This window comes from Parasteatoda tepidariorum, chromosome 4 (genome assembly GCF_982258835.1).
Source record: "Parasteatoda tepidariorum strain Cologne lab strain chromosome 4, Ptep-v5.0, whole genome shotgun sequence".
Taxonomy (NCBI): Eukaryota; Metazoa; Arthropoda; class Arachnida; order Araneae; family Theridiidae; genus Parasteatoda; species Parasteatoda tepidariorum.
The window spans coordinates 84,707,815-84,735,700 of record NC_141758.1 but is presented as its reverse complement, the minus strand read 5'-3'; the positions used below and the strand labels follow the sequence as shown (position 1 = coordinate 84,735,700).

Here is a 27,886-nt window from a genome sequence, read left to right as displayed (position 1 = left end):
AAAGGGGGGACTATAAAGCGAGTAGCAAAATCATAACAACTTACATGGACGGATATTTTTCAAGAATGATTTAAAAATGTTTTCGCAGAAAGATTGCCAGATTACAAAATATGAAAACAAAAGAGGAAAACAAAAGCGCAAATTGAGTGTAACAAGAGGGTTTTAAAGTGTCGTTCTTACTGCACTGCTGAAGTGATTTGTTATTCTGAGTTTTGATTTGTTAGTTACCAGGGATGGGCCCGAAATGGATGTGCACAAGGTAATATTATACTGGATAATTTTAAAAATTGATCATAAATAGTTTTAGAAGATAGATGTTTATTTAAGAAAAAATATAAAATAGAAAAGAGAAACATAAATTGCCTGCTTTGCAAATAATTTTAGCCGCGGATTTGCAGGATATGGATTAGCACATAGAAAATTTAGAAAATAATTTTGATAGAATTACTTAGTAAATAATTTTGGCAATGAATTTTGACCTGAAATGGATTTGCACATGGGAAAATCATAAAAATTAACAAAAAAAATGTTATATATAAATAATGTTAATATATATATATATATATATATATATATATATATATATATATATATATATATATATATATATATATATATATATATATATATATATATATATATATATATATATATATTTAGTTCATTCAGTTCAGTTCATTTCTTTAACATAAGAAAATAAAAGCCTTAAATGTAGGAAATAAGTCACTTAAAAGGGAAATAGATTTCTCCAACGGTTAAGAAATGTAGCGAAAGATAAAGTTTCTACTTTACAAAACATTATATTCGCTTGGTCTCATTATCCTAAAAGGTAATAAAAGAGAAATATTTACTCTATTAGCTATCTTAATGAAGCGTCCGTGTGTTTCAATCGAGTAAACTGATGCTCCTTTAGATCAATGTTATTTATTGGATTTCGTTTATTTGAATTAAGCATTAGCCGACTTAATTAGTTTCGAAATATTGGGTTTTTAAGCCAATGATGATCTTTTCTCAAAGTCATTTGAAGCAAAGTTTTATAAATTTCATTGAATATTTACTCGTATTACATTTCATTCAACGTTTCGATAGAAGTAATATTTTTCGTTTTAGCTCGATTAATCAGTTACACATAAGATCTGTATGGTTTTAAATGTTTAACGGTTAATGTTGTATGGTTTAAATGATGTTACATCTTAAGTCAAAATTTAACGCAGTTAATCCATATTAGTAATTTATAAATAACTTATTTTATATGCTAATTTTAAAATATCGTTACAATAAAGAATTAAATTAAAACAAAAATATAACAACATTTAAAAAAAAAGAAAGAGCATATTCATGCAACGAAAAAATAATTTATTTTAACCAGGTTACATGCTGATCTTAAAAATAGATCATATATAATTTATTTTAGTTTTCAACATGGTTAAAAAAACAGTCTATATATATATAAAATGCATGCAAGCAGTTTATATTTTCATCTGGTAAAAAAGAAAGGACTTGCAATAATGAAGGATACGCAAATTTTTTAATAAACTGCCCATTTTGGTAATTTATTTTCAGATTTGTTTAAAATTGTTATGAACTCAGTTTTTTTTTCAAATTCAAAACTCATTTAAGTTGTAATAAATACAAAAGAAAAAGAAAACATAAAAATAGTCAGAAAAAGATACAGAAAAGGAGTACAATTCTGATCTTTCATACGCTCTTAGAATATGAATAAGTTGTTTTAGGTTAAATATTTCCTGAATTAAATTTCTATTTTTTAAAACGTAAGAGGGAAGCACTGCATTAAATTTTGCAGAACGAAAACGCAAATAGAATAAATATTAAAGAATGTTAAACATACTCATTTAAGATACTTTATTCTGAAGAGCACACCAAAGTCGACTTTCAATTAGTTGGAAATAGTTTGCTCTATTTATTGATATTTTTATACAATATAAAGTATTCACAAAGCTTTCAAACCTACATTTTTTTCTTAATTAGCTTTGGATAGCTAGATGATTTAGCTAATAATGTTAATAATTAACCTCAATATTTGAGTAGATTCCAAATGTTTTTCTATAATAGCACGGTTTTTAACAAAATATAGCATATTTTGTTTAAACCCATTTATCCGTTATATTACCCATTATTTATCCGTTATATCATAACATCCGTTATATTTACCGTTTATCCGTACACAAATTTTTGATATCTTTTGTGGCACGCTGAAGTTATGATACATAAAGTTCCGATGCTTCTGCGAATAGATCAATTACCTTTTCTGGAGAATTTTCATGGGATTGAACCTCAAATATTTTTTAAACTTTTAAAACTGGTCTACTATTTGAGAAGTTGACAATGAAATGGAGTCAAGTGAAAAAATAACTTAAACGAGACGGAAAACACAATTGTTGAAAAAATTTAAAGTTGTTATCAATTCCACTTTATAGAAACACTGAAGGTAAATGACATAAGCTATGGACTCAACGTTTCCTACAACGCCGTGGACGTTAAAAAAAGGACATATTTTTGTGCAAAAGCGAATCTTTTGTCACTTTAGTGTGCCCTATGTCAGATTCAATTTTCTTCACATTTCATGTGACACTTTAGATAATTATACAGATGCATTAAAATGCATTTTATGGAAATAAGTTGCCGAATATTTATTTCTAAGGTCTTACGCAGTTTTTACGACAGTTTTGGTAAAGTTGATAGAGCTTGAAAAGTGCTTAAAAAATTAAAATCATAAAATACTTTTATATGAATAAAACTAAACACGAAGTAATCTAAAATATTAATTAGAGACAGTAAACAGGTAATTATATAACAGGTTAAAATGGAAGATGGCTGAATCAGAATCTGACTCCGTAATCCTCCTAATTCCTTTTCATGCCAGCTCCCCATTTATACAATACCTCATTATCGTGATATAATAAACGACTTGCACGTTGTTAACAAAATATAAGGAAAATGCAATATATGGACATGAAAGAATTGTGTGCACTAAACCTATTAATGCATTCCCTGTAGGTTTAATACAACACATGAATAGTTAAAAAAATCACAGAAAAATATCAAGCGAATTCTTTTCCTGAGTTGATCCACCCTTCCATGAAATATCCGATCAAATGTTTTTGAATAAATAAGAAACGAGCACACGAATCTGTTTACAGTCTTTGGATGAAAGAAATTCAATTATATCGGGAACGATGGGTTCGCTTCCTTTTATATACTCTTATCCTCAAACTCAATGCCTTTTCACATAAAAAAGTCTTTGATCAAAATTAATATATTCATGCCTGGTGCAGAAACTCCTATAAAGGAAAAGAATAAATTCATTTATTCATAAAATTTTACATTCAGAAATGTTATATTCTAGATTAATTTATTATTCCAATTTTTTTTACCGTAAGTCCTTTTTATTCCAAAGACATATTTTTATTTACATTTTTATTAGTACAAAACAGCGAAAAGACTTTTTTTTAATCCCGAATGCATCGTTAACGTTCATGACTCATTTGCATTGCATTTATTTAATATTATTACAAACGTAAAATTAACTTAAATAAATATATGTTCGTTATTTGTTTCCAACATGCGTAGCCTACATTAATTATTCATTTCTTTTTTCTCATTTAAGTTTCAAACTAATAATTATTTTTAACAAAGTATGAAATAATGTATTTCTTGATAGAATATTTTTCATTATTTATTTACATGAAATGAAACACGATGATGTTAAGACTAAGTAAAGCATGTTCCGATGATGAATAGTAATGCACCACGTCTTCCTACATTATTGATTTTCCGAATGACATTCACAAACGCAAAGTTGTAAGCGAGTTTGATTCTAGAGTTCAGTAAAATAATTGCCTTGTCCCTTCTAATTATCCATTCCATTTGATTGGAGTCCAATTGTCTAGATAAATATACAGATTGAGTGAAATTAAAATCTTGTGTTTATTCACTAATTATTATAGTATTTCTTTTCTCGTTACGTGAATAGTGTGACTTCGCCAGGCAATGCTTTTTCTTCTAGATTGTTTGCGTGCATTTTACCAGCATTTGAAATGCATCAATGATCAAAGATAAAAAGTAGAAGCACCCAGTTTAAACCTTAAGTGTAATAAAATTGAAACAATATACATCATACAGGATCCCAGACATCAAGCTTATGTTTTACCGTATTTTGACAGGGTAGTTTTGTATATCCCTTGATATTTGCAGTCCCTTGATACCAAGTGTCACCATCTTGTATTTAGTGTTTAAGTTATGACTTTCATATTATCTTGATTTTTTTTTGCTTACAGTGATTATTTATAAAGAGAATAAAAGCATCAAGTGAAAATGGCTTCAAAAACTATTCAATCAATCAGAACGCGTTATTTAATATGCATGAAATCTAAATACATACGTTTGAAATTCACTGGTACACAACTATATTTAATACCAAAATTTATGTTACCAACGCAATATTGGTTAATAATTTTGGAGTACAATGCCTAAAAAATTATCGATAAAAAGTAAAACTGATCTTAATAATTTTTTCTAAAATACAGGTTTTTTTCCAGCTTTTGAACCATTTTTGTCAAGTCACTCACCAAAATGGGCTTTTGTATCCCAGCATCAGGCTTCTAGACATGTGGTTCTATCATTTTGATGGTCTTTAAAAATTTTTCGTGTTGTTTTATATCTGGAATCGAGATTAAGCTGAAGAGATGGAATTTGTTGAAGGCTCTGTCTTCACAATAAATAACACTTTTTAGTGAATAATATGTTATTTTTTTAACTGTTGTGAGTCTTCAACAGTTATTCATGACTGTTTGGGTTATTTTTTACTATCTTCAGCCTGTGCTTTCTATGATTATTCTAAAAATCACGCAGAACGTCATAATGAAGGAAGGCCACCGTTTCGTAAAAATGAAAAGCGTTTTTGCTCTAATTTTTCAACATTGTCAAAGTTACTCCAACGTTACATTGTATGGGATCATAAAAATTGTAAAAAGAAATAATTGATTTTAATAATTTTTATCTGAAAGAAAAAATTGTGCAAAATTAGATAGCTTCCGAAAATATAATTTTTTTTAAAGCTATCATATTTATTTTGTTATAGTAATAAAAAATATTTGATATTTGATTCCTATATGCTATAAGCTTATTTATACTTAGAAAAAAAAATAACTCGATATGTAAACAAATATTTTTATTGTTTTAGTAGAAAATAAAATATATATGATAAATTTAAATACACTTATCCAATTAATAAAATTCGCGAAAATATATACTGTCTTATGAAATCACAGCTTCGAATATATTTATTATACTAGTACATCATGAGATACTTTTACCAAGAATAAAATGACGATCAAAAGCTAAGCTGCAATTTTGTTTACTTTAAGAAAAAATTCATATTTGAAATTATTTTCTAGGATAACTGCTCTCTAAAATTTAATTTCAAAAGATTTCTTTAAAATCTATTCACTCAGATCTCTGAAATGTTTCTTGTTTCAAATTTAATTGCATTTTTAAGCTTAAATCTTTTCTATGTAATTAAAATTTTTAAAACACTTCTTTAAAAAGCATACATTTTAATAACAGTGATACTTTGTTTTTTATTGCATTTATTAAGTTTAACAAAATTTTAGTCTTTGAACACATTTGAAGTTAAAAATTAATGTGTTTTTCTGGAACATGTATTCATAGTTTCAATGTATTTAAATTAGTTTTTATTATTGACAGTTCAGTTTTTTAAATAATTAATTCAGTTTTTTTCTAATATCAATATAAATCGTTTATGCTTTTAAAGTTTTTGAATTATTATTTAATTTTTACAAAATAGTTTAGTGCTTCTTTATAATTTCAATTTAATTCACGTTTTATCTACGATTGACATTTCAGTTTTTGTATAATTTACTTAGCTTTTTTTCTAGTTTGCTTTCATACATTTTTGAACGCAAAAAATCATAATCTTCTTCTATAATAGTTATGAAATATTTCTTTATAGGTTTCAGTTAATTAAAATATCATTATGTCACTTTAGTTTTTTCATTCCTTTACTTAGTTTATTATATAAGTATCAATATATAAGTACTATTTATAATTATATAAGTATTATTTAAACGTGGAATTGTAAAAGCATCACATATCTTTCCAATACATACCGTATCATAATCAGTTCATCCTAATTATTAGCCATCACTGATTCCGTCATGAATGTTAATTAATTAAAATATTGAACTATAATTGAAATATTATTGTCATTCATTTTTTTAATTAATTTAAGTATTTGATTATAAAAGTATCACTTCATTTCTTAGTGCATATTTTGGAGTTATAAAAACATAGTGGATCCTTTCAGTACAGTCATAGTCAGTTCACCTTAATTATTAGCCATCAATGATTCTCTTATGAATGTTAATTAATTGAAATGTTATTATGACACTTTACATTTTATATTCATTATATAATCATCACTTCAAATCTTTATGCTGATTTTGGAGTTGTAAAAGCATTTCATTTCATTCCAATACATACCATGTCATAATCAGTTCCTCCCAAAGTGTTAGACATCACTGATTCTCTCATGAATGATATGAAATGAACGGCATTCTCAAATACAGTTGCATTATCAGTTTTGTGGTATACACCTGGCAATAGATTCTTCATGATGTGACAGGCAGTTTTGATTCGTAACCTTTAATAATAGAAAACACTTTCATGAGTTTGAACAATATGCATGAAATGAACGTATAATAACTAAACTGGAATAAAACTCCATGTTTAATTGAATTGAAAACAATTTTCGTGTATTATAGTTAGAATCTGGATAGGAATACAAAATAGCTCTCTTCTATAATTATATGGGATAGCTGTATTGAAAGCTTTCCTACTTCAACAAATTTTTGATTGAACAACTTGCACTTTCTAAATAGAGCAACGAAGGGAAATATCGAACATCTTTTAATCAAATGCTTTTAGGGATTTTTGCAGAGAAAACCGATGTTCTTGAAATCTTTAAGTATAATTCTAACTAGACTTATTATTAGAATTCAGTTTAGAAGATATAAAATTACTGGAAAATTATTGATATCATAAAAGCATAATAGTCAATGTAGTTAATAGGTGCATGTAGGGGAAATGATTGCCTAATATATTATGTATAGTCAATGTAGTTAAAATGTGCATGTAGGGGAAATGATCGGCATAATATACAGGGTGTTTATAAAGTCCCGGACCCATTTTGATGTTTAATAACTCATAAAATAATAAAGATTGATTAAAATTAATAACATAAATGGTTAGATAGACTCAAAAAGTTTCATGATCCTGGTCAATGAACTTCCACGTGTGCTCCCTTCGTCGCACGGAGAATATCAAGTCGATAGTCAATTTCCCGCCAGATAGCGGCAAGCATGTCGGCATCCACAGAGGTTATTGCGGTTTTAATTCTGGCTTTTAGGTCCTCAATGTTCGACACGATCCTCCTGTAAACATTGTCCTTTATATATCTCCAAAGAAAAAAGTCCAGCGTCGTTATATCAGGTGATCTGGGTGGCCAAAGAATTGGACCTCCTCGCCCAATCCTTCTTCCTGGAAAATGGTCAATCAAAGAACTACGAACGATGATACCCCAATGAGGTGGTGCACCATCTTGTTGCAAAAAGACATGTGGCTGAAGCTCTTCTAGTTGTGGAAATACGAAGTTTTCAAACTTGTCTAAGTATACGACTGATGAGACTGTTTTTTCTGTAGGCGAGGAGGTCCAATTCCTGCTATTACGCCGCATGACTTTTTTCTTTGGGGATTTATAAAGGACAATGTTTTCAGGAGGATCGTGTCGAACATAACAAAAGAGCTTGAATTACAACCGCAATAGCCTCTGTGGATGCCGACATGCTTGCCGCTACCTGGCGTGAAATTGACTATCGACTTGATATTCTCCGTGCGACGAAGGGGGCACACGTGGCACACACGTGGAAAGGGGGCACAAGTTCATTGACAAGGGTCATGAAACTCTTTGAGTCTATCTAACCATTTATGTTATTAATTTTGATCCATCTTTAATATTTTATGAGTTATTAAATATCAAAATGGGTCCGGGACTTTATAAGCACCCTGAATTATATAACTTCAAATTGTCAATATCTTTGTAATTTTGAATGACTACTTTTGTAATTTTGGAAAGTTGCCAGTGTGTTAGTAGGGATTAATTTTAGCTTGCGTGCCCTTACTGCAAAAATTCTGGATCATTTTCCGGAAAAAAATAACGATACTCAAAGTGCCGGTACCTTTTCCCGAAACATGTTGAAGAGCAAAAAAATCTAATTAACAGTAATTTTTACAGCAATAATTACCATAAAATCTCTGAGTCACTCAAATTAAATAATATGACTGATTAAGTTACGTTATAATAATTTATGGTAAAAATGGATTTTACGAATGATGCACCCAAAGTGCCGGTACTTTATATCGTAATTTGTTCCGGATTTTTTGCAGTGTTTCTAGGAAGGCAATGATATACAAAAGTTGAATATAATTTAATTGACTACAAGAAATCAAACTCTTCTGCGAAAAATTATTAAAACAAGCGAATGTTATTTTAATCATGATTACAAGCGTTTATAATTTACCATAACAATTGAGATCATAATTACTGCTACAATTAGAAAACAATTTTAAGAAACTATGATTATATCCACATTTAATTGCAATTATAATTCTGTAATTCTGGAAAAAGATTATAAGCTATCTTGATTACAAAGGCAAGTTGGTAATTGCTGCAATCATTTGCATTTTGTCGGGCTGTAAATTATACATTTTGCGCCTAGAAAATTATAGCCTGGGTACCAAGTCATTTATCCACGTGTCATTTAAACCATTGTGCTTGCACTCTTTTTTTTAAACCGACCACTTTTCTAACTCAATAGTTTTAAAATGCCCGTCATTTATTCATGACAAAAAATTTTTATCATTCGTAACTAATTTATAATACGTTCCAAACCCGGAATCCACATCATATGCACAAAATTAAAAACACTATATATTTTCATTAAATTTGAAAGAATCTTTTAGTCTCTTTAAGAGATCTTTTAAATGAAAGTTTAAAAAAAAGATATATTTCGTGCCTGTATTCCAGAGATTAATGGTATCATAGTTTACCCAGTGTCTTAAAAAATGACAGACGATTTGAAATAACAGTCTTCGATTTAATTGAAATTACATGTTTACATACAAGGTTAAGCATATAAGCGCTCATTTTCAAGACTTATCAAACGTTAATGTAAGGAAACAAAAGTTATTTGAAATACGACAAACGTGAAGTTGCCAACGAAAAATGGAAAAATAAAGGTGAGAAGCAAAAATTAGATAACCACAGAAGCCAAAGGAGGAAGAAATCATAGTGGCCGAGAAGTAAATCAGGGTAAAATGCATTTCCACGCGTTATGGAAACTAGGAAAGGAAATAATGATTTTAATAAGGGAATCATCATTTAAAATTCCAGGGCATCAATATGAGCTGGTGTAACTGGGGTGGTAATAATTTTAGCATTGTAGAGATTGAATTTACGCTCAAGATTCCAACAATGTGAAGCACTTGAAGATTTCTCAAATTCTTGATAGCAGGCATATCTATCGTGTTTAAGTCTAAATTTCAAAGCACGTTTAGTTTACTTGATGTAGCTATAGTTGTTATAGGCAATATCAATGTCATTAGTTATTTAAGGTATCCGACTAGTTTCGACAAATTTTATTTTTAAATATCAGTATAAAATTAAAAGAAACTAGATTATTTGATTTATTCTGTGTAAAAACTTAACAAACTAGCTAAAAATTATCATTATTATTGTTTTCTTTTTAGATGGGCATTTTTAGGTAAAAAAAAAGACATATTTTTTTACATATACGCTAAACACTATGAAAAAAGTTCTATCACCTAAAGCAAAAAAAAAAAAAAACCTTTGAGGATTTTATTTTGTAGGCTATCAACTATGTTTTTAACTATTATCTTAAAAGCAAGTGTGTACACTACTGAGTTAGGGATCAAAGTAGTTTAAAAAGCAATTTTTTTTAAAAAAATTCCGCTCTCGTCTAGCGAGAAAATATGCATACAAAATGAAATTCTTATTTTTTTTCTTAGTCTATTGTTCAAAAACAACATGAGACATCGTGCTTAATGTGGTGTGAGATGTTTAAAAAAATTATTTCGAGATATACGCAACCGAAATAATTGATCTATCCACTGTTATCATTTCCCACAAAAACTGCTATAACTTTGTAAATCATTGGAGTACTAACAAAAGTGAAATATTTTAAGAACTCTAAGAGTACAATGATTTTAAATTTATAATAAACTCAATTGTGAATATTTTGCCTAAATTAATGTTTTTGCACTAGTCTGATACTGAGTGTAAGAAATTAATAAATTTATCAAATATGAAGCTTGCGAAGGAGAAAAAAGGCAAAAACTTTAAAGTCAATTTACACAAATGCCTCTTAAAAGCTTCAACCACTCAGCTATTTAATAACAATCGTTGAATATTTCTGTTTATTGACTCAACTCTCACCGTCTTTTCCTCTCTTTTTCATTGTGCATTTCTCGTGGATCAATCTGTTCGAAATCTGCAATTTGGCTCTGTATGTGAGGTATCCATTGAATATCAAAAACTTTTTTCTTATAATCTATACCCATTTCTTCTGAATTTGGAGTGTTGTTTGGAACTCTGCAATATAATGAAAATTAATAAAGTAAACAATAAGAGAGATACCTCCGTTTTGTTTTAAAATTTTCATTAAACCAGAAAAGTGTATAGAAGCGGTAGTGAAAAAAGACATATTACATATTCTTGCTAAAATTTTGATATTACGTTACAATTTAGATATATTATCCCAACGTTATGCAAAATGATCTAATGACCATATAATAATGTTAGGAAATAAACATGAGACGTAATATTTATATGTACTGAATAAGCTCAGCGTGCATTGTGAAAATTGAATACATCACACTACTTTAGGTACTAAACTTACAGCGCCGCGTACTGAGAAAAACCAAAAGTTATATTTTTTCGGCCTGTTATTTCGGCATCCAAACATTTTAATATAAAGTAGGTAAATAAATAATAATAGATAAATAAAGTAGATAAATAAATAATATAGTAGATAAACATTTTAATAAAAAGTAGATAAATAAATAAATTATAAACTATCTTGTTGCAATTTTTATTTGCAAAATATTGTGTGCAAATTGCGCTGAGAAAAAAATATGATCAAAACTTCCGGAATGTGGTAAAATTTACCATGTTTATGGCTCTATGGTAGTACAAAAAAGCTTGCTAATTTTTGCTTTGGTAACGATTTTGGTAAAATTAATTATAAATGATAGTTTTATAATATGTGATAAAATTTGGTAATTTTTTTTCATGATACCTTAGAGCATGGTATGAAAATTTAAAAGATTAAATTTACTTCTCAGTTTTGTATTTTTAATTAAATGTGTGGTAATAAAAACTTTAATTTTGAAGAACCAGAGTTTCCAGAAAACTATTACATTACAAACGGAAGAATTACCAAATGAATTGTTTAATATTATTACCATTTTTTCATTACCAGAATTTTTTTTATGTAATGATAAACGTTATTACCATGCAGTTCGGTAATTTAACCAGAAGTTTCTTTCTAATTGACAAATAGAAGCAAAAAAGAGAACAGGTCAACGAAAATATAATTTTAAAAGAGTGATTATTATATGCCTAATAATTTTCATAAATTTTAACTAAAATTCATTCAATATAGTTGAGTTTAACTATTGTATATTTGATTGCATCCCGCATACTATTCTCACTAAGGATTATACACAAGACTATTCACTTTTGTTAAATTGAATTTCGATGTACTTAATAGCTGCCTACTAATGAGAAAAGCGTCCTCATTTCACATATTGCAGCTGAATAAGATATCACCTTGGATAATCCAGTGAAGGTTGACTCTCATTACACGAACTAATTGATGAATTTGAAGTGGAATCCAGAGATGACATTGGAGAATTATCATTCAAACTAGAGCTCGATGTAGAAGTAGGAGTCGAATGCATTAAAGGGCCCTAAGGGTTTCAAATATACCATTAGAATTTTATTTTATAACATACAACAACTGTTTAAAATATGCTTTCGAGACTTTTTAAACAAGTTGACACTTAAATTAGATAAACTAGATAAACTTTAAATAACTAATACCTTTAATAACATTAGATAAACTTTAAATAACTAGAAAGGAATTATTTTTAAAAGGAGTTATTTTGCAAACATCAAAGAAATGTATATTTTTTTCATGTACCTTAAATAGCATTACCAATAATTTCTAGCATTATATTTCGGATACAACAGCAAAAATATTTAGTATGATATGCAGGGTGTCCCAAAAGTGATCGACGATATATATAATCAATTAAAGAAAAAAATGAATAAATACAGATAATATTGCTAGTTGCGTTCGGCTTAAAAAACCAGAGAATTTATTCTTACTAAATCTCAAAATTAGTTACAATATTTGACAACAGATGGAAATCTGAATGGGGAAACCCATAACAATAATATTTTTGATTTAGCCACTTTTTGCAACAACAACGAGAAGCAATCTGAGGATAAAATCAACAGGCTTGGGCAAAAGTTTAAGTTTTAATGATCTGTGCTGCAACAGAAGATTATTTTATAATTTATCCCATTCAGCTGTATTGCGGCATAACTACCACTATAAATATTAAATACCAATTCACTAGTATATAAGACGCGTTAACTTAATTCCATCATGAGGTACCTTTTGATAGATGAAGGTTGACATAGTCGATAATTAATTCTCTTTAGTGTCATTTATTTGCAAAGTTTTGTAAATAATTGTTAAACTTGGTGAGATAAACATACTAAAGTTTTAAAAAGAAAGTAGCAAACCGCATATTTTTAATTTCAAAATGTCTTCCGTTTTTGGAACATTCAGCATAAATTTTTAATATGTAGGATTAAAATGAGCTGAGTTGAAAATAGAGCATTCATTTTAAGCAAATCGAAAAGTTCTGTTAATTTTTTTATTATTTATATACAGTATTTTTCTTATATTTTCGATTAACCAGGATCGGATTATTCGGATTGAGGTGCATTTAGAGCGACTAAAAAAGAAAGAGTGTAGATAACGACCATTGAAATGTGCTCGAAAACCGAATTCTTCTTAACCATTCTCTCCTATTGTATTGGACTTGACCAGTCAACTGGTTTTGCACCCATTACGAAATGCAAGCGGGGTGGGACAAGACAAGATATGATTTAATTCATAAGTGTTGTTCCGATTAAAATTTCCCCATGTTCATTCTTATCTTAATATAAACAAAAGAGTCGTTCTTAATATAAACAAAAGCTATAGATAATTAAAAACTCAGAAAATAAACAAACAGTTAAGCCATCAATGCGTGAATATGAGATTAAGGATCAAACTGTGCGAGACATTATAAAAATGTTAGAATATTTTCTTACATGTTTTCATCAAAATTTGATTAAATTGGATTATCCGAAATAATGACTGACTTAGAACGAGGCATTTTCCGTCCAATCCGGTTAACCGAGAGTCTACTGTGTTTAGTTTTTACTCAGTTTACGTGCTTCTGCTAAAATGAAGGTTTGTGAAAAACTATAGAATATGTTATAATTTATTATTTTGTATAAAAACAAACTGTAAAGTACACAGTCCCTGGCCAAATTATTAGACGGACTATACGATTCTAGTTAAAATCTTAATTACCAGGTGATACTATACAGCTTATATTATATATTATTTATTATATATTATTAATTATCTATTATATAGTATGCAGCATAAATAGTGAAGGACCATCTAGCTTGTGGAGGACCAGGCTCGAATTACGAAGCAACGGGAAAGGAACTATGAAAGCAGTTGGCGAGCGCAGCGAACAGGAACGTGCCTCTTAGTTATAATAATTAACTTTTATGAAAATGCGACTAATTTAATTTTAAAAAAATATATAATTAGATGATTTAAATGATGCATTCATTTTTAGCAAACCTTTTGGAACAAAAGGAAAAAAAATTAATTTAAATTGATTCATACTTATAAGAAATATTCATTTTGTCAATAATGCAATTGGTTCTTTAGATTAAAAAATTTCTTCACAATTTTAAATTAGAAGAGCTATATAAAAGTATTTACTTTAATGAAATCTTTAAAAAATGGTTTTAATAGCACATTGCCATTTTTAGCAATAAAAAAGATTTCGTAAAACTTACCTTTTGAATCAGATGGTACACCGTTGTCCCTTTAATATATATTTTTGCATATCTAATTACTAGCAAAAATATATTTTGGTATATTTTTATTGTATAAAACAGTCTAATAGTTACTAAATATATGTTTGATTATCAGAATTATACATGAGCTAAACTATAAAATCCCCCAAAAAGACTAAAAAAAATCCTATTCCTATTCAAAAATTTATCAATTATTGATTCTGAAAATTGATGAGCATAAATGTTTTAATGAGCGTAAATGTTTCTCGTAAGAGTTTGTCTTTAACTCAGAAAAATAGATTCTTGTTTTATGGTGTATTTCATAACCGTAAATTATTAAAATGCTAAATATAGCATTTTTCACTCTTTTGACCTATTTATATGTTTCATAAAAATTCTGCGCCAAAGAGTTAAAACCTAAATTTGACAATGGCAATAAAAAGACTACAAAAATGTGAGAGAATATAAGAAATGGCAGATAAATTAGTTAAACGTACCCGGTATTGATAAAGAGTTTGCCTCGATCTGCGTTGTCTATGCCCTCGTCCTCTTGAAATCGGAATAGGAGAACACTGAGGATATGGGATTGCTTTATTCAACGACAACTGTGGTGCTTTTAAATTTGACCTTATTGACTTGGATATTACGGGAGACTGCACAGGCTGTGGAACTTGAAAATAAGTTATTGGTATAGAGTAGCTGACAGAATCCTGAAAGAGAAAGTGAATTTATTGTGGGGCAAAAGTGATCCCTATGAGAATGATTTGAACTTCACTCCTTAAAACATTTGTGAAAGGTTATTATGTAATTAAATATTTGCTCAAGTTTATCTAACTAATGGACGAAACATGCGCCCCATTCACAATATTGTTTCAGGAAATGTGAATTATGGGTGTCCTGAAATTACTAGTCTCAATATATATTCAAATTCTCATCCAAAATGAAGTTGAAAAAAATATGCATTAAGAGTAGAAAATTTTATTTAATTTTATTTAATTACCGGCATTGAACACCCGATTCAATTCTGAGTTTAGGACTATCAATGTTCTTTTCCGTAGCCTTGTAATTTTGAATCCAATCCAGAAGAGAAGGGAACTGCAGGATCAAGGTTTGGGGCAAACTAGCCTTTGAAGAGGACTTTTGAGGGAACTAACCTGCATTTGAGTTACATGAGTTACATCCTGCCTTCAGCTAATAAACATTATGCATTTTAACATTAGCATTATGCATTTTGCTAAAAAACGAGTTCATGCATGATAAAAATACCTGTACTGTTTGATAATGGCATTTTCGGTAAAAAAAATTATTGTTGTTAATAAAATCAAAATATATGGTCTTTAAATAATTCATTTGGTAATTTTTTCCGTTCTTATGGCAACGGTTAGCGGGATTTCAGAGTTTCAAAATTTTAATTTTTAATACCGCGCATTTAGTAAAATATACAAAACTGAAAAATAAATTTAACTGAATAAATGGTTCTTATGCCATGCTCGAAGGCAAAGTATCATGATAATATTATCAAATTTTACCACAAATACCAAATTTTATGGAATATTATAAATTCATATTTGATTGTTAATTTAAAAAAATCAGTGCCAAATTTGACTGGATGAATGGATTTTTTGTTTTGATATAAAGAATCTAAGGACAAATGATAAAATTGTCAAATTTAACCACATTTACCAAATTTTGTCACAGATAATAAAATTATATTTTGTTGTTAATTTTTTAAAAATCAATACCAAAGCGCTTGGTAAAAATCATCGAGCTTATAGGTGTTCCAAATGATCCAGGTAATTTTTACCATAAACTGGTAGTTTTGACTATACTTTTTATTCTGGGCATTTGTAAAAATTTTAAAATAGACATATTTTCTCCTTTAGCAACGCCATTTCTTATCTAAATGATTAAAAAAAAGAACTAATACCAAGGTGTCCGTTTTTTGATCCTGCTTTGAAAGTAAAGTAGTATACGTAAGTTGCGATGTGTCATCTAGTTTATATTGATTTTCATCCAGCAGTTCTGAGCTTTTTTCCAGAATGTCATTTCCGAAGTTCTTGTAACGGGATGTGGAATCAGGAGTTGATATAATCGAATTCCCACTCTCATCTCCTTGACCTCTACAGGGCGTGGCTTCTTTTCTCAGAGTTATTAACTGAAACACAAAAGATCTGAAATAAAATATATCTAACGGTGTTGCACAGAATATTAAAATTTATTGAGCGCCTGGTATTTACAATGGATAAAAAAGAAAAAAAACTTACCACTCTTGTATAACATTTGATCTAACGATCGGATCTTCGCGTTCTAGGACTTCGCGTTCTTCTTCGAGGGGGTGCCCTCAGTTATGCTAATTAATTAGTGCAGGCGATATTTAAGAAATCAGACGCAACCTATTTTCTCTGAATGAACATGTATTTTTCCCCAAGGATTCAGATTTCTCATCCCTAAAATACCAAAATTTGGTAGCCAAAATTTAGGAAATATGGTCCCCATAATTTGGTTGGAAGAGCAGTCCTAAGTTTGGACCTCATAATGACAATTTTACTTTTCGCGTATTTAACCCTACATCGAATTTTTTAAGCGAATTAAAAAAATTTGCACTAAAGTATAAAATTTGTTTATCCAAAGATAATTCAATGCAGAAAATAAATGTTAGTAAATATCTATTATATTTCAATATTTCATTTAAATATAGTCGAAAATTTTTTGATTTATAAGGTATAAAATTTTTATATAATTTTAAAGTATCTCATTTTACATGGCATAATAAAAAATTTGAGTGAAATCGGTTGAATAGATTTTGAGAAATCTTGTTTTTTGTACATGACTTTTTTTAAAATTCGATATCTCAGAACTATTCAGCCGATTTTGCTTAAATTTTGTGTTTTACCATGTAAAATTAGATATTTTAAAATGATATAAAAACTGTCAACCTTACTATTGAAAAATTATGGCTATTATTAATAAAGAATAATAAATATTTACTTAAATTTGTCTTTTCTGTTGATAGAATTGGATAAACGAATTTTGTAATTTTAAGCAAAAAATTTTCAATTCACTTTTTTTCATTTCAATATGGCGAAATACGAAAAAAGTAAAAATAACATTAAGAGTTTAAAATTTTTGATCTCTCTCCTGACCAAACTATGGGTACCATATTTCTCAGACTGTGGCTGCCCCCTTAAAATTTTGGGGACAAAAATCCAAAACCAGCAAATTGAGAACTTAATACAGCACTGCGAATTATTTTTCTAAGTTTAAAATCTTGTATGAGAAATGTATGTGATACACGTGATGTTTCGCGTCATTATTCTTCAGCACTGTAAAGAATATTTAAATGTATTTTAACACTAAAAATGATGGCAGCTAATTTACATCAAATGGTGCTCTACGACACCGAGAACGAACAATACTTGCTGTTATAGTATAGTGCAACATAACACTAAAAATGTTCTAAGAATGTGCATTAGTGTCAATTAAGTTATTTTATAATTCAAAATAAGAAAAATCAGTTTAATAATATGCACTACAATTAGTCTTAGAATAAAATTAGTTCGTGAACTAAACTTACACTTAGAACGAAGATAAGATTAATGCAAATACGAATTAGGTTAACGGAGAGAATATTAATATTAATTAGAATAAGGCTTAACGAAACCGAAATAGAAATCACAGAACCGGAATAGGAATAAAACCGGATAGAAATGAAGTAATATAAAATTATTTAATGCGATTGATTTATGTAAATCATCATATGAGAACATCATTAACTTTATTGAACAATTAAAAATATTCATAACTTTTTATAAGAATTTATTTCCGTTTCTTCAGACTATTCAACATCGTGCGTGGCGAATCGTCTCGCGTCTATCGTTCCAAATCTGCGCCAAGATTGACGAAAATAGCTTCATGAGCATCTAAGCTTGGTGTAAACGTTATCATTTATTGGAGCACCCATGAAAGTGTGTATTCGATTCGGCATTAACTTGATTCAATTCGGCATCAATTTGAAATAACTCAAAATTTGTAGAATTTTTTAACACCCAATTCTGATTAACATCGCCACCACATTTTTAACAGTGTTGCTCATTTATATTCGCACGGAAGTGTTTGTATTTGTTATTTGTATTATTTATATTTGTTATTCTACTAAAAATGAATTTGCACTGTAAAAAAGCATAAGAATTGACTGAAATTCATTTATATTATGTAAAAATACAGAGGATTAAAAATGGAAATTTTTAATAAAATTCAGAAATATATTCGCAGGATACTCAGTTAAATTTTTTAAATTCCACTCCTGAAATTCGTTTTGGAGTGAAGTCTCACCCCTAAGACACGATTCATGAAAAAATGCAATTTAGCTGGGTACTTGCACTTTAAGAAAAAGATCACGGATACTACACCTACGACATGACGTACGACGTCAGCATCAGCTTTTTTATATCCATCTTTGAACAGCTGACCCAATTATCAGCATACGACTACTAATGTTTAACCAGCTGATCGTATGAAAGCAAAATGACTTGTTAAAGTTGAACTAAGTTTCACCACATTAGTTAAAAATAATTAACGTGAAGTACTTGTAGGGATAGAAGCAGCCCTTAACAGCAGACCCCTTGTATATGAAGAGGAAGATGAAGACATCACGGAAGCCTTGATACCAGCACATTTCCTAACGCGTAGAAAATTAACAGCTATACCCACAATTCTGAATAACAATCCAAGATTTACGAAACTCTACAAATAACAAAAAGACGCGTTGGATATATTTTGGCAAAGATGGTCCAAAGAATATCTGCTGGAACTGCGCTCTTATCACCAAGTTCGCAATATTCATAACTCCTTCAACATCCGTGCAGGAGATTTTGTGCTACTAGAAGAAGACGTCTGACCCAGACACATGTGGAAGAAGGTTCGAATTACCAACCTAATTAAGGAACGTGATGGAAAAATTCGAACATGCCTGTTAAGAGTGGATGGAAAGACTATAACTCGACCTATGGCTAACCGACTAGACAGCTGGTCATCCCTCTTGAGGTTGACCATGGTAGGGAGGATGTTGCGACATCAATGGACAGTTAGTTTAATTGTCTTAAATCGTCTGCCAACTCTTGTAAACATAATAACTACAACTCTGGCTGGTTGCTAGGCAACCCAAACGATTTTCCTTCCTTTTCTTGTTATTAATGTTTTTTTATCGTCTGTGTATGTCAGTGGAAATAAAAGAATACAATCGCTGTAAAAGCTAACAAAATGCATAAGGAATAACGAGTATTTTTGGCAACAAAGTTAATGATAAACTCGATTTTATACGTTTTAACTAGAAGTTACATAATTTAGCAGGTCTTATTTTTTTTAAAGTATTCTTACTGGAATTTTTTATAGTTTGGTGCTATTATCTCCGTTAGTTTCATCGCAATTTACGTCTGAAATGTATTTTGTTAATCATCGGACAGACGATCAGCTAGATACTAGAGTCTTCCAAAAATTAAGTCGATTTAAACCACTGACTGTGCTGCACATAAAAAGTCGTATTTTAGCTGACAGTCTTTCCTGCATAGCAAAACCGGTTTTTCTATGTTACTAAATAGGGGATAATGTATAGGAGAGAAACACTCCCCCAATTTTACCCATTTGATAAACCATCAGTGGATTGAGGAAATAATTATACGTAAGTTTTATTTCAAGAAATAATCGGCAAATACAAGTAAGCATAATAATTTATATTAAGATACAGTTATAGGTAAATATGATTGTAAGCAATCAAAATACATGATTATTAACAATCATGATCATTAGTAATATTGATGGCGAGTAACCATTCTATACAATTACAAGCAATATGATTACTAGAAATTATTATCTGACGATCACAAGTATCACTGAATGTAAATCATTGTTATATACGACTCCAACAGAATAACGGGAAATCCTAATTTGAAGTGATCTCGATTAGATTGCAATCAAAGTTTTAAGCAATTAATAACAATACATTAAAATGTCTAAATGGTTTTATATCGATGAATACGTCGGTTTTGCTTTGAAAATGATATCTTCATAGAGATGTTCAAGCCAGAGGACGAACTACATCCTTGAGTGGAATAAATCAATCAATAGCTCTAATTTTGTGGTTGTGAAAGGCAACTAGCTGTTTGCATTATTCCTATTGGGTGATACATATTCCCATCGCAATAGAAACATGATCCTATTGGTTGCAATCTACCTGATAGATCATTGTTGGATTGCTAGTGGAAGAGTAAATGAAGTGACGTCATCTCAGACATCTTTAAAAATGGGATATGTACGAAAATGATGTCGGTCTTTTTTAACTAAACGTAGAATAAGTCTTAGAGAAAATCAACACAAACCATCGAACGAGAGTAACAATAAATCTGCCAACCATTGAAAGAGCAAAGTGATTAATCAACCATTAAATGAAGCGTCTAATAGACAAAAAAAAATTAATTAAAAGCATATGGGTTATTTTTTTTTTCTATAAAAGATCGTGTTTATGACTAATGTTATTATATATGTTATTCGATATATAATGGAAAGAAGTAATAATGCTGCATTAAATTAAACACTATATTAAATATTTAGGGTGAAATATGCAAACCTTCTTTTGTGGATTTATAAAGGATGTTAAATTGTCTTCAACATCGACTACACTTTGGAATGAAGGAGACCAGGAGTTACTAAAATGTAAATAGAATCAAACATAATACGCATCTCAATGGCTAAAATACGTATGTTAAACTATAAAATATTTTATTAATGTAATTCTATTTATAATATTTTAATAAGGAATACAATATTGAAATTTCGTTAAAAATTTCTAAAATTTTTTACAAAATTTGGTTCGGAGTAGTTAAAACACATTTGCTTATAAAGATCTTAGATATATTTCCCTTATTTTGAACAATAATTTGCATTATTTCTCTAAATTCGCACTTCTTTGTAAAATAAATCAAACTTTAATTTGTTTTGAATTCTTAATAGAAAAAAAAAAAAATTTAGAACTAAGCATAAAGTTTTTTTTTCTTCTAAATTTAAAATCGACTGAAATACTATTTTTACGTAAGCAATTTATCTGTTAATAGAGCATAAGTACCACTAAAAATTATTTAAGACCATGGTATAGAACCAGAAAGAAAATAGTGTACTTCGATTATCTTCTGTACGGAGAAAAATTTCTGGTAAAATTACCATACTGTATAGTAATGACAATTCCGGTAGAGAAAAAAAAAGCATAATTCTGGTTAATAAGGCCAAAATATAAGGTATTTAAGATTTAAGTCTTTCATTTTACTGAAAATTATTGCTCTTATTACTACACATTTAGTGAAAAATGCAAAACTGAAAAATAATTTTAATTTAATTGAAATGATCTTAATGCCATGTTTTAAGGTATCATGATAAAATTACTAAATTTTGCTGTATCTACCAAATTTATTCATAGATTATAAAACCTTATTTTGTTGTTAATTTCACTAAAATAATTATCGAAGCGTTTTAGTAAAAATTTCTTTGTAAAATAAATCAAAATTTAATTTGTTCTGAATTCTTAATGGAAAAAAAAATTTAGAACCAAGCTTAAAGGTTTTTGTTTTTTTAAATTTAAAATAAACTGAATTACTTTTTTTACGTAAGCAATTTATCTGTCAACAGAGCATTAGCACTGCTAAGAAATTATTTAAGATTATGGTATAGAACCAGAAAAAATATAGTTTACTTAGATTATTTTCTGTACGGAGAAAAAATTTCTGGTAAAATTACCATACTGTATAGTAATGACAATTCCGGTAAAGAAAAAAAAACATAATTCTGGTTAATAAAGCCAAAATATAAGGTATTTAAGATTTAAGTCTTTCATTTGACGGAAAATTATTGCTCTTATTAGTACACATTTAGTGAAAAATACAAAACTGAAAAGTAGTTTTAATTTAATTGAAATGGTCTTAATGCCATGTTATAAATTATCATGGTAAAATTACTAAATTTTTTTACATCTACCAAATTTAATCATGGATTATAAAACTTTATTTTGTTGTTAATTTTATTAAAATAACTATCAGAGCACTTTGGTAAAAATTACAGCGTTTTTTGGTGTTTTCATAGAGCCAGAAACACTATAAATGCTATAGTCTGGTAGTTTATACAGTAGTGTTTTTTTTAGTGAAATCAAAATGTTTCATAATTGTTGAATTCGCTTGCAGGTATTCTAGATAACATAGAAGATTCTTCAAACAATAAAAAAATTTTTTGTACGTATTTACAGGCAAAAAGTTTTTCTACTTTTATCAACCTTGTTTTTTTTTTACCTAATTTTTTCATATTTTTGTTTGTATATTTTTGTTTTTACCATACATTGACATCATCAATCAATTTCATCAATTTGGCAATATTTAATAACAGAGATAAAAGACGGAGATTCTTTTATTGCATGAAATTTTAACGTAAAATCGGACTAATACTATAATACTATAATCAGTTAGTACAATGCCATAATCATGTAACTTAGTATATTCCACAGCGAGTCTACATTCTAATAAAATAAAAAAATATTTAAATAATATTAAAAAATTGTTAATATTATACATAAATGGCATACAAATAGCATATTTCAAATATAAATTAGACACCTTTTATTAAGCTTAACGATTAGAGCAATACTTACAATGAAGTTGATACATTTGTATCTGCATCAGCTATAACTTCACAAAGTTTTAATTTGTTGTCAGCTGTTGGTAAGAGTGCATATTTTATTCCATCTTTTGTTCCAATAAAAGTATTTGATCCAACTTCAAGATACTGCTGGCTACTGGCATTACTTAAATTGCTCCTATCACTGAAAATATACGGTAATAATAATAATGTATAAGGAAAAATTAGAAGATAATAGGTATTATTTTTCATTAATATTCTAAAAACGTTCCATACATATCTAAAATGTGAGATTGGTCAAATGTTGACATATTTCTTAAAAAAGCTGAAAATTTGGTGCCAAGAAGAGTTTAAACCATACAATCTCAGGATGTGACCGTAGATTCAGACTTCCGAAAATGTTTGAATAAATATTACCAAACAACGAGTTACTCTTTTTTATTTATAAACACACGATACCGTTTTTGGCGCCACGCAGTTTTTCAAATCACGAAGTTTGCAAAACGTTAAAATGATGCGGTCATTTCACTTCTCGCTGATTTGTGAACAGCGTTGCTATCACAGTTGATATGATTCGAAATGAGTATAATTTTTCAAATCCAGAGCTCGTTTCTATGACGATAATTCCATGTTGCCAAATAAAAGTTCCAAACGATTTTAAACTTTAAAAACTAATCTACATAAAAAAAAAGAATAAGACGCAAAAAATTATCGATGAAGTTAATATGCATTGCTTAGATATTTTTATAAACTGTTAAGCGAATTGCATCTTTCTATTAACGCTAACAAATACGTATTGCTAACAAGTTGCTTAAGAGCCTACGTTATTTTGCAGGAATGAATTCTACGGAAAATCACGTGACTATAACTAAAGATTTCGTATTTTTTTATTCGTTATTTGCGCATAGGAGTCTATAATATAGGAGGTACTACAAACAATGTCAAGACGAGGTTTATTCAATACTTCATTTTAATGTTTTTACAAAAATTAAAGTGCTCAAAGGAATAAAAATAAACTATTTTTTGTTAAAAAAAACTATACATGAGCGGGTTTTTTTAAAATTCAATTTATTACATTATTTTGTAATATTATTTAATTTATTATATTATTTTGTAATATTATTTAATTTATTATATTATTTTTTAATATTATTTAATTTTTTATACTATTTTTTAATATTGTTTAATTTAGTATATTATTTTTTAATATAATTTAATTTATTTCATAATATTATATGATTTATTTAATATATTTTTAATAATATGTTAAACTATCATTAAACTACTAAATCATTTTTTTTAAAAATTACTTTTGCACTTTTTTGGCGATTTTTTTAAGAATTGGCGTGACACTAAACTAACCTTATGGAATTGTAATCAATAAATTGTTCAACAATAAATAAATGAAAAAATGAAGAGAATTCATATACGGATAATACCTATATATTATAGGGAATTCTAATACATGATCCATCTACCACTGAGAATATTTTATGTTAGCACCGTAGTCTATGCGAGCTGGAAGCAGAAGTTTTATCTACCAGCCAACTCTGGAAGTCGAGCTCAAGTCACCTAATTGGGAGGCGAACGATCTAGCCCCTGAGTAACCGCGGCTGTGTAGCTTCTGTTTATGCATAGACAAATGCTGATTGAAAAATTGTGGCATAAATAGATTTCACAATTCAGCAGTCAACTAGCTTCCATACCCTGCCATGGAGTTTCTTATAGGTACCCAAATTAATCTAATCCAAAAATTGATTCAGTGTGATAGTAAACCCAGATTCACCCTGCGTTATTTACGCACAACCAGCTGATTTCAGCGGTCTTCTTCTTCTCGAGTTGCAGGTACCCAATTGTGGCGAATAGTCTGATTATAGAGTGACAAAAAAAATCTATTTTCAGATTTTTCTTCTCAAAATGTTCAAAATTTTCACACTACTTATATACAAATGTGGCATCTTTTCAGATTTTCATTTATTAACATTCAACTTACATGGTCTATACCTTTTGTAAACAGACCATATGTATAATTTATTCCGTTTATTAATAGTCTGTTTAAATTTCCTTTATTCCACATGCTACTTGCAAACAGAGATAAACCGAATCGAATATTCAATATAATGCGGTTTCCTGGGAAACGGAAATTTAGCTGCGACAGAGTGCTTTACTCGAAGTAACTATGTATGGTTTCCTGAATGATTTCAAGTTTAATAGTTTAATTTGCGCTTTATCAAATGGTATCCCAAACATTAATATTATACAACTGAACTATTGGAATGTTTTAATGCGCTTAATTGTTATTTTGAGTTACAATAAGTTTGATAGATCAATCAGATGAGCAACATTTAGTCATTTATTGTTCCATTGTATGTTCTGAAATAAATGGAGTGTGGAATGTAGAAAATGCAATAGTGTATGCAATGTAAACCTTGAAAAGATTGGAAGCTGTTAGTTATTTTTATTCTCGGCTATTGTATAGGAACTCTGGATAAAGCAGATAGCATGAAAAGAGTTATATTGTTCTTATTAGTTAACTTGTTGTAAATGTAAACACTGGGGGTTCCGCGTTCGGCTGACCACCTGACCGGAACATCCGCTCCTTCACCCCAGAACCCAAGGTGATGAAAACTGAGATGGGTACAGTAGGCCTTGGACCTGTATGGGCGGTTGCGCCACTGAGTTTAGTTTAGCTTAGTTAACTTGTTGTACACTTGGAATGGAAGGTACCTTATTAGTGTTCCTACAGTATGTGATTTTTGATGACTAAATACAAACGAAATAGGCGGCACTATAACATTTAATATCTACAGCTATTTACAAGTTATTATATAGTTATAAGTTTAATTGATTCCAGTTATTAAATACATTATTATTGAGGAAAAATATTTGCATTCATTATTTCATCAATACCCAAATATATAGAACATCAGTTACATTACATTGCCGACCGGCCTGTGTAGGGGGCAGGGAACTGCTCTTGCATCGGAAAGGTTCTTTGTTCGAATCCCGGGTGCGACTTTACACATTGTCGACTCCCGGGCACCTCCACTCGCCGCGATTTTATTTGTCAACTGTTTCACCGCCTTATCTAGTAACCCTCACTCAGAGGCAACCCTACGCTCGCCGCAATACAGCACTCGTAAAAGTCATAAACGAATCTTCGCGCTCATGGATATTTTTAAAAGTTGCTTGTTGAATTAAGTTAAAATTTTATCCTCGTTTAAGACTAGAAAAATTCAAATAACGAGATCAAAATACTTCGTCCTTCTATAAAGAAAAAGTTACATACACACTATTATTTCAGCTTATTACATACATATTTCGGTTAAAAAAATTTTGAAATAGAAACTATTCTTGTAAATTAAATAAAAATCTGGAGTAATAAAATATTTATATCTTCAGAATAATCAATTTCTTTTGATTATCTTAATTAATAAACAAAGTTTAAAAAAATAATCCCCTATATAAATCATCACATTATTAAGTGTACATATTTTTGAAGATAAAAGTATTAAAAAAAATTTACGCAGTTTGAAAAATAATTATTTTTATTTCCTTCATTTTTACCATGTGTTTTCAATTGTTTCTATTTTGGAAAAAATATGTATTCTTCAAAATGCTTACAATATCTTAAAAAAATTGCATATATTTTATACTGAACAACTTTTGATTGACAATATTTTCTTCATAAGTGAGTCCTTAAAAAAATTTGAAAATATTTTCATTAAATTTGTTCAAATATTTTCTGTAAAATGCGTGCTATTATGAAAACAAGGAGAAAAAATATTTTTAGTAAAGCCATGACATAAAGAAACAAATCTATGACATATTCACTACTATTTTCGTATAGTTAATTTATTTTTTATAACATCAAATCATATTTATTAAAACTTAAAGTTGTGGCTGCTCAACTTTTTTTTAATGTTTCTTAAGTTTGTCAGGGAAAATTCCGATATTTTCCATTTTTCTTGCTTCTATCACTATTATTTGTATATATCTGAAATTACTCACCTTCGTTTTAATTGTTTCCTAATTAATTTTATCATATATTTTGCTACATATATTTATCCTTTCATTCTATGCTTCATTAATTTCATAATTTATCCATCTTGTAACTTTTTATTCATAATTTTATAACAACTTTAGCTCATTAGATTCTATAACTCAACAATTGGTATACATATTTTATAATTTCTTTATTCAATTTTTGGGCTTTTAAATAAGGTATGGAAAAAATACTATGAAAATGATTACATTTATTCTCAATCTAAAATTAGGCCTTTTTTCCTCCTAAGTGTGAAAACACATTTACTAACTTAATGTAACGTAATTTAACACGATTCATCTTTTTTAATAAGAACGATACAGAGAAAAGCAGGATCAGTAAAAGTGAAATGTGTATTTTAATTTATATTCTGCTTCAAAAATGAGACAAAAGAGACACAGAAAACTTTTCTGTTATTATTTAATAGTATTCATTAGTCTTTAAAATTCCAAAAGAATTTTTAAGTTGCTGGAATCATACAATAGTCTCATTTGTAACAACTTGTTTTTTAATTTTTTTTCACACAATAGCTTTTATCGTATGTAATTTGCTTTAAAAGTTCAAACATTTATTCTTAGATTGTCATGCAGTCTGTGTGTCTGAAAACTGTATGACCTATTTTATTTCATTTGTTCCTTGCAGAATGGCAATAATTGTTTCTTATTTGGTAATAAAAATCTTACTTTTGCTGAGATCGCAAGAGTTTTGTTTTATTATCATAACATCGATTAATTTTTTTGAGAAAAGTGTAAGTCCTCAGCCTTTCAACCATATTGCTTTAAAACTACTTTCTTTATTTAAAGTAAATTATTAAATTTAAAAATTGTTAAGATTCTCTTATTTGACTCAATATCTAGTCTTTAATGAATCAGAAATAAATAAACAGATTGTCCTTA

General features: G+C 28.7%; 2 protein-coding genes across 2 annotated transcripts in view; one reads left to right on the top strand and one right to left on the bottom strand.

The window, feature by feature from the left end:
- Positions 1-27,886, top strand: part of LOC107441534 (sodium/potassium-transporting ATPase subunit beta-like) — a 151,917-nt gene that overhangs the window by 84,964 nt on the left and 39,067 nt on the right. The window lies entirely within an intron of this gene.
- On the bottom strand, positions 1,339-23,521 carry LOC107441533 (uncharacterized). The gene is made up of 9 exons (XM_071182498.2): positions 23,222-23,521; positions 22,959-23,129; positions 20,898-20,976; positions 16,203-16,430; positions 14,773-14,985; positions 11,948-12,087; positions 10,553-10,708; positions 6,523-6,682; positions 1,339-3,302 (listed from the first exon to the last, which is right to left on the bottom strand). Exons 1-9 carry the CDS (start codon positions 23,254-23,256, stop codon positions 3,282-3,284), a joined length of 1,203 nt encoding a protein of 400 aa, XP_071038599.2. The 5' UTR covers positions 23,257-23,521; the 3' UTR covers positions 1,339-3,281.

Excerpts from the sequence above, each read along its gene's own strand:
- LOC107441533 (XM_071182498.2), bottom strand. The coding sequence starts at position 23,256 with ATGTCAACATTTGACCAATCTCACATTTTAGATAT. Across the intron at positions 14,986-16,202 it reads ATCAAAAAACGGACACCTTG|GATTCTGTCAGCTACTCTAT; the intron begins GTATTAGTTCTT and ends TTTCTCTTTCAG. Across the intron at positions 6,683-10,552 it reads GAAAAAGAGAGGAAAAGACG|GTTACGAATCAAAACTGCCT; the intron begins GTGAGAGTTGAG and ends CTATTATTAAAG.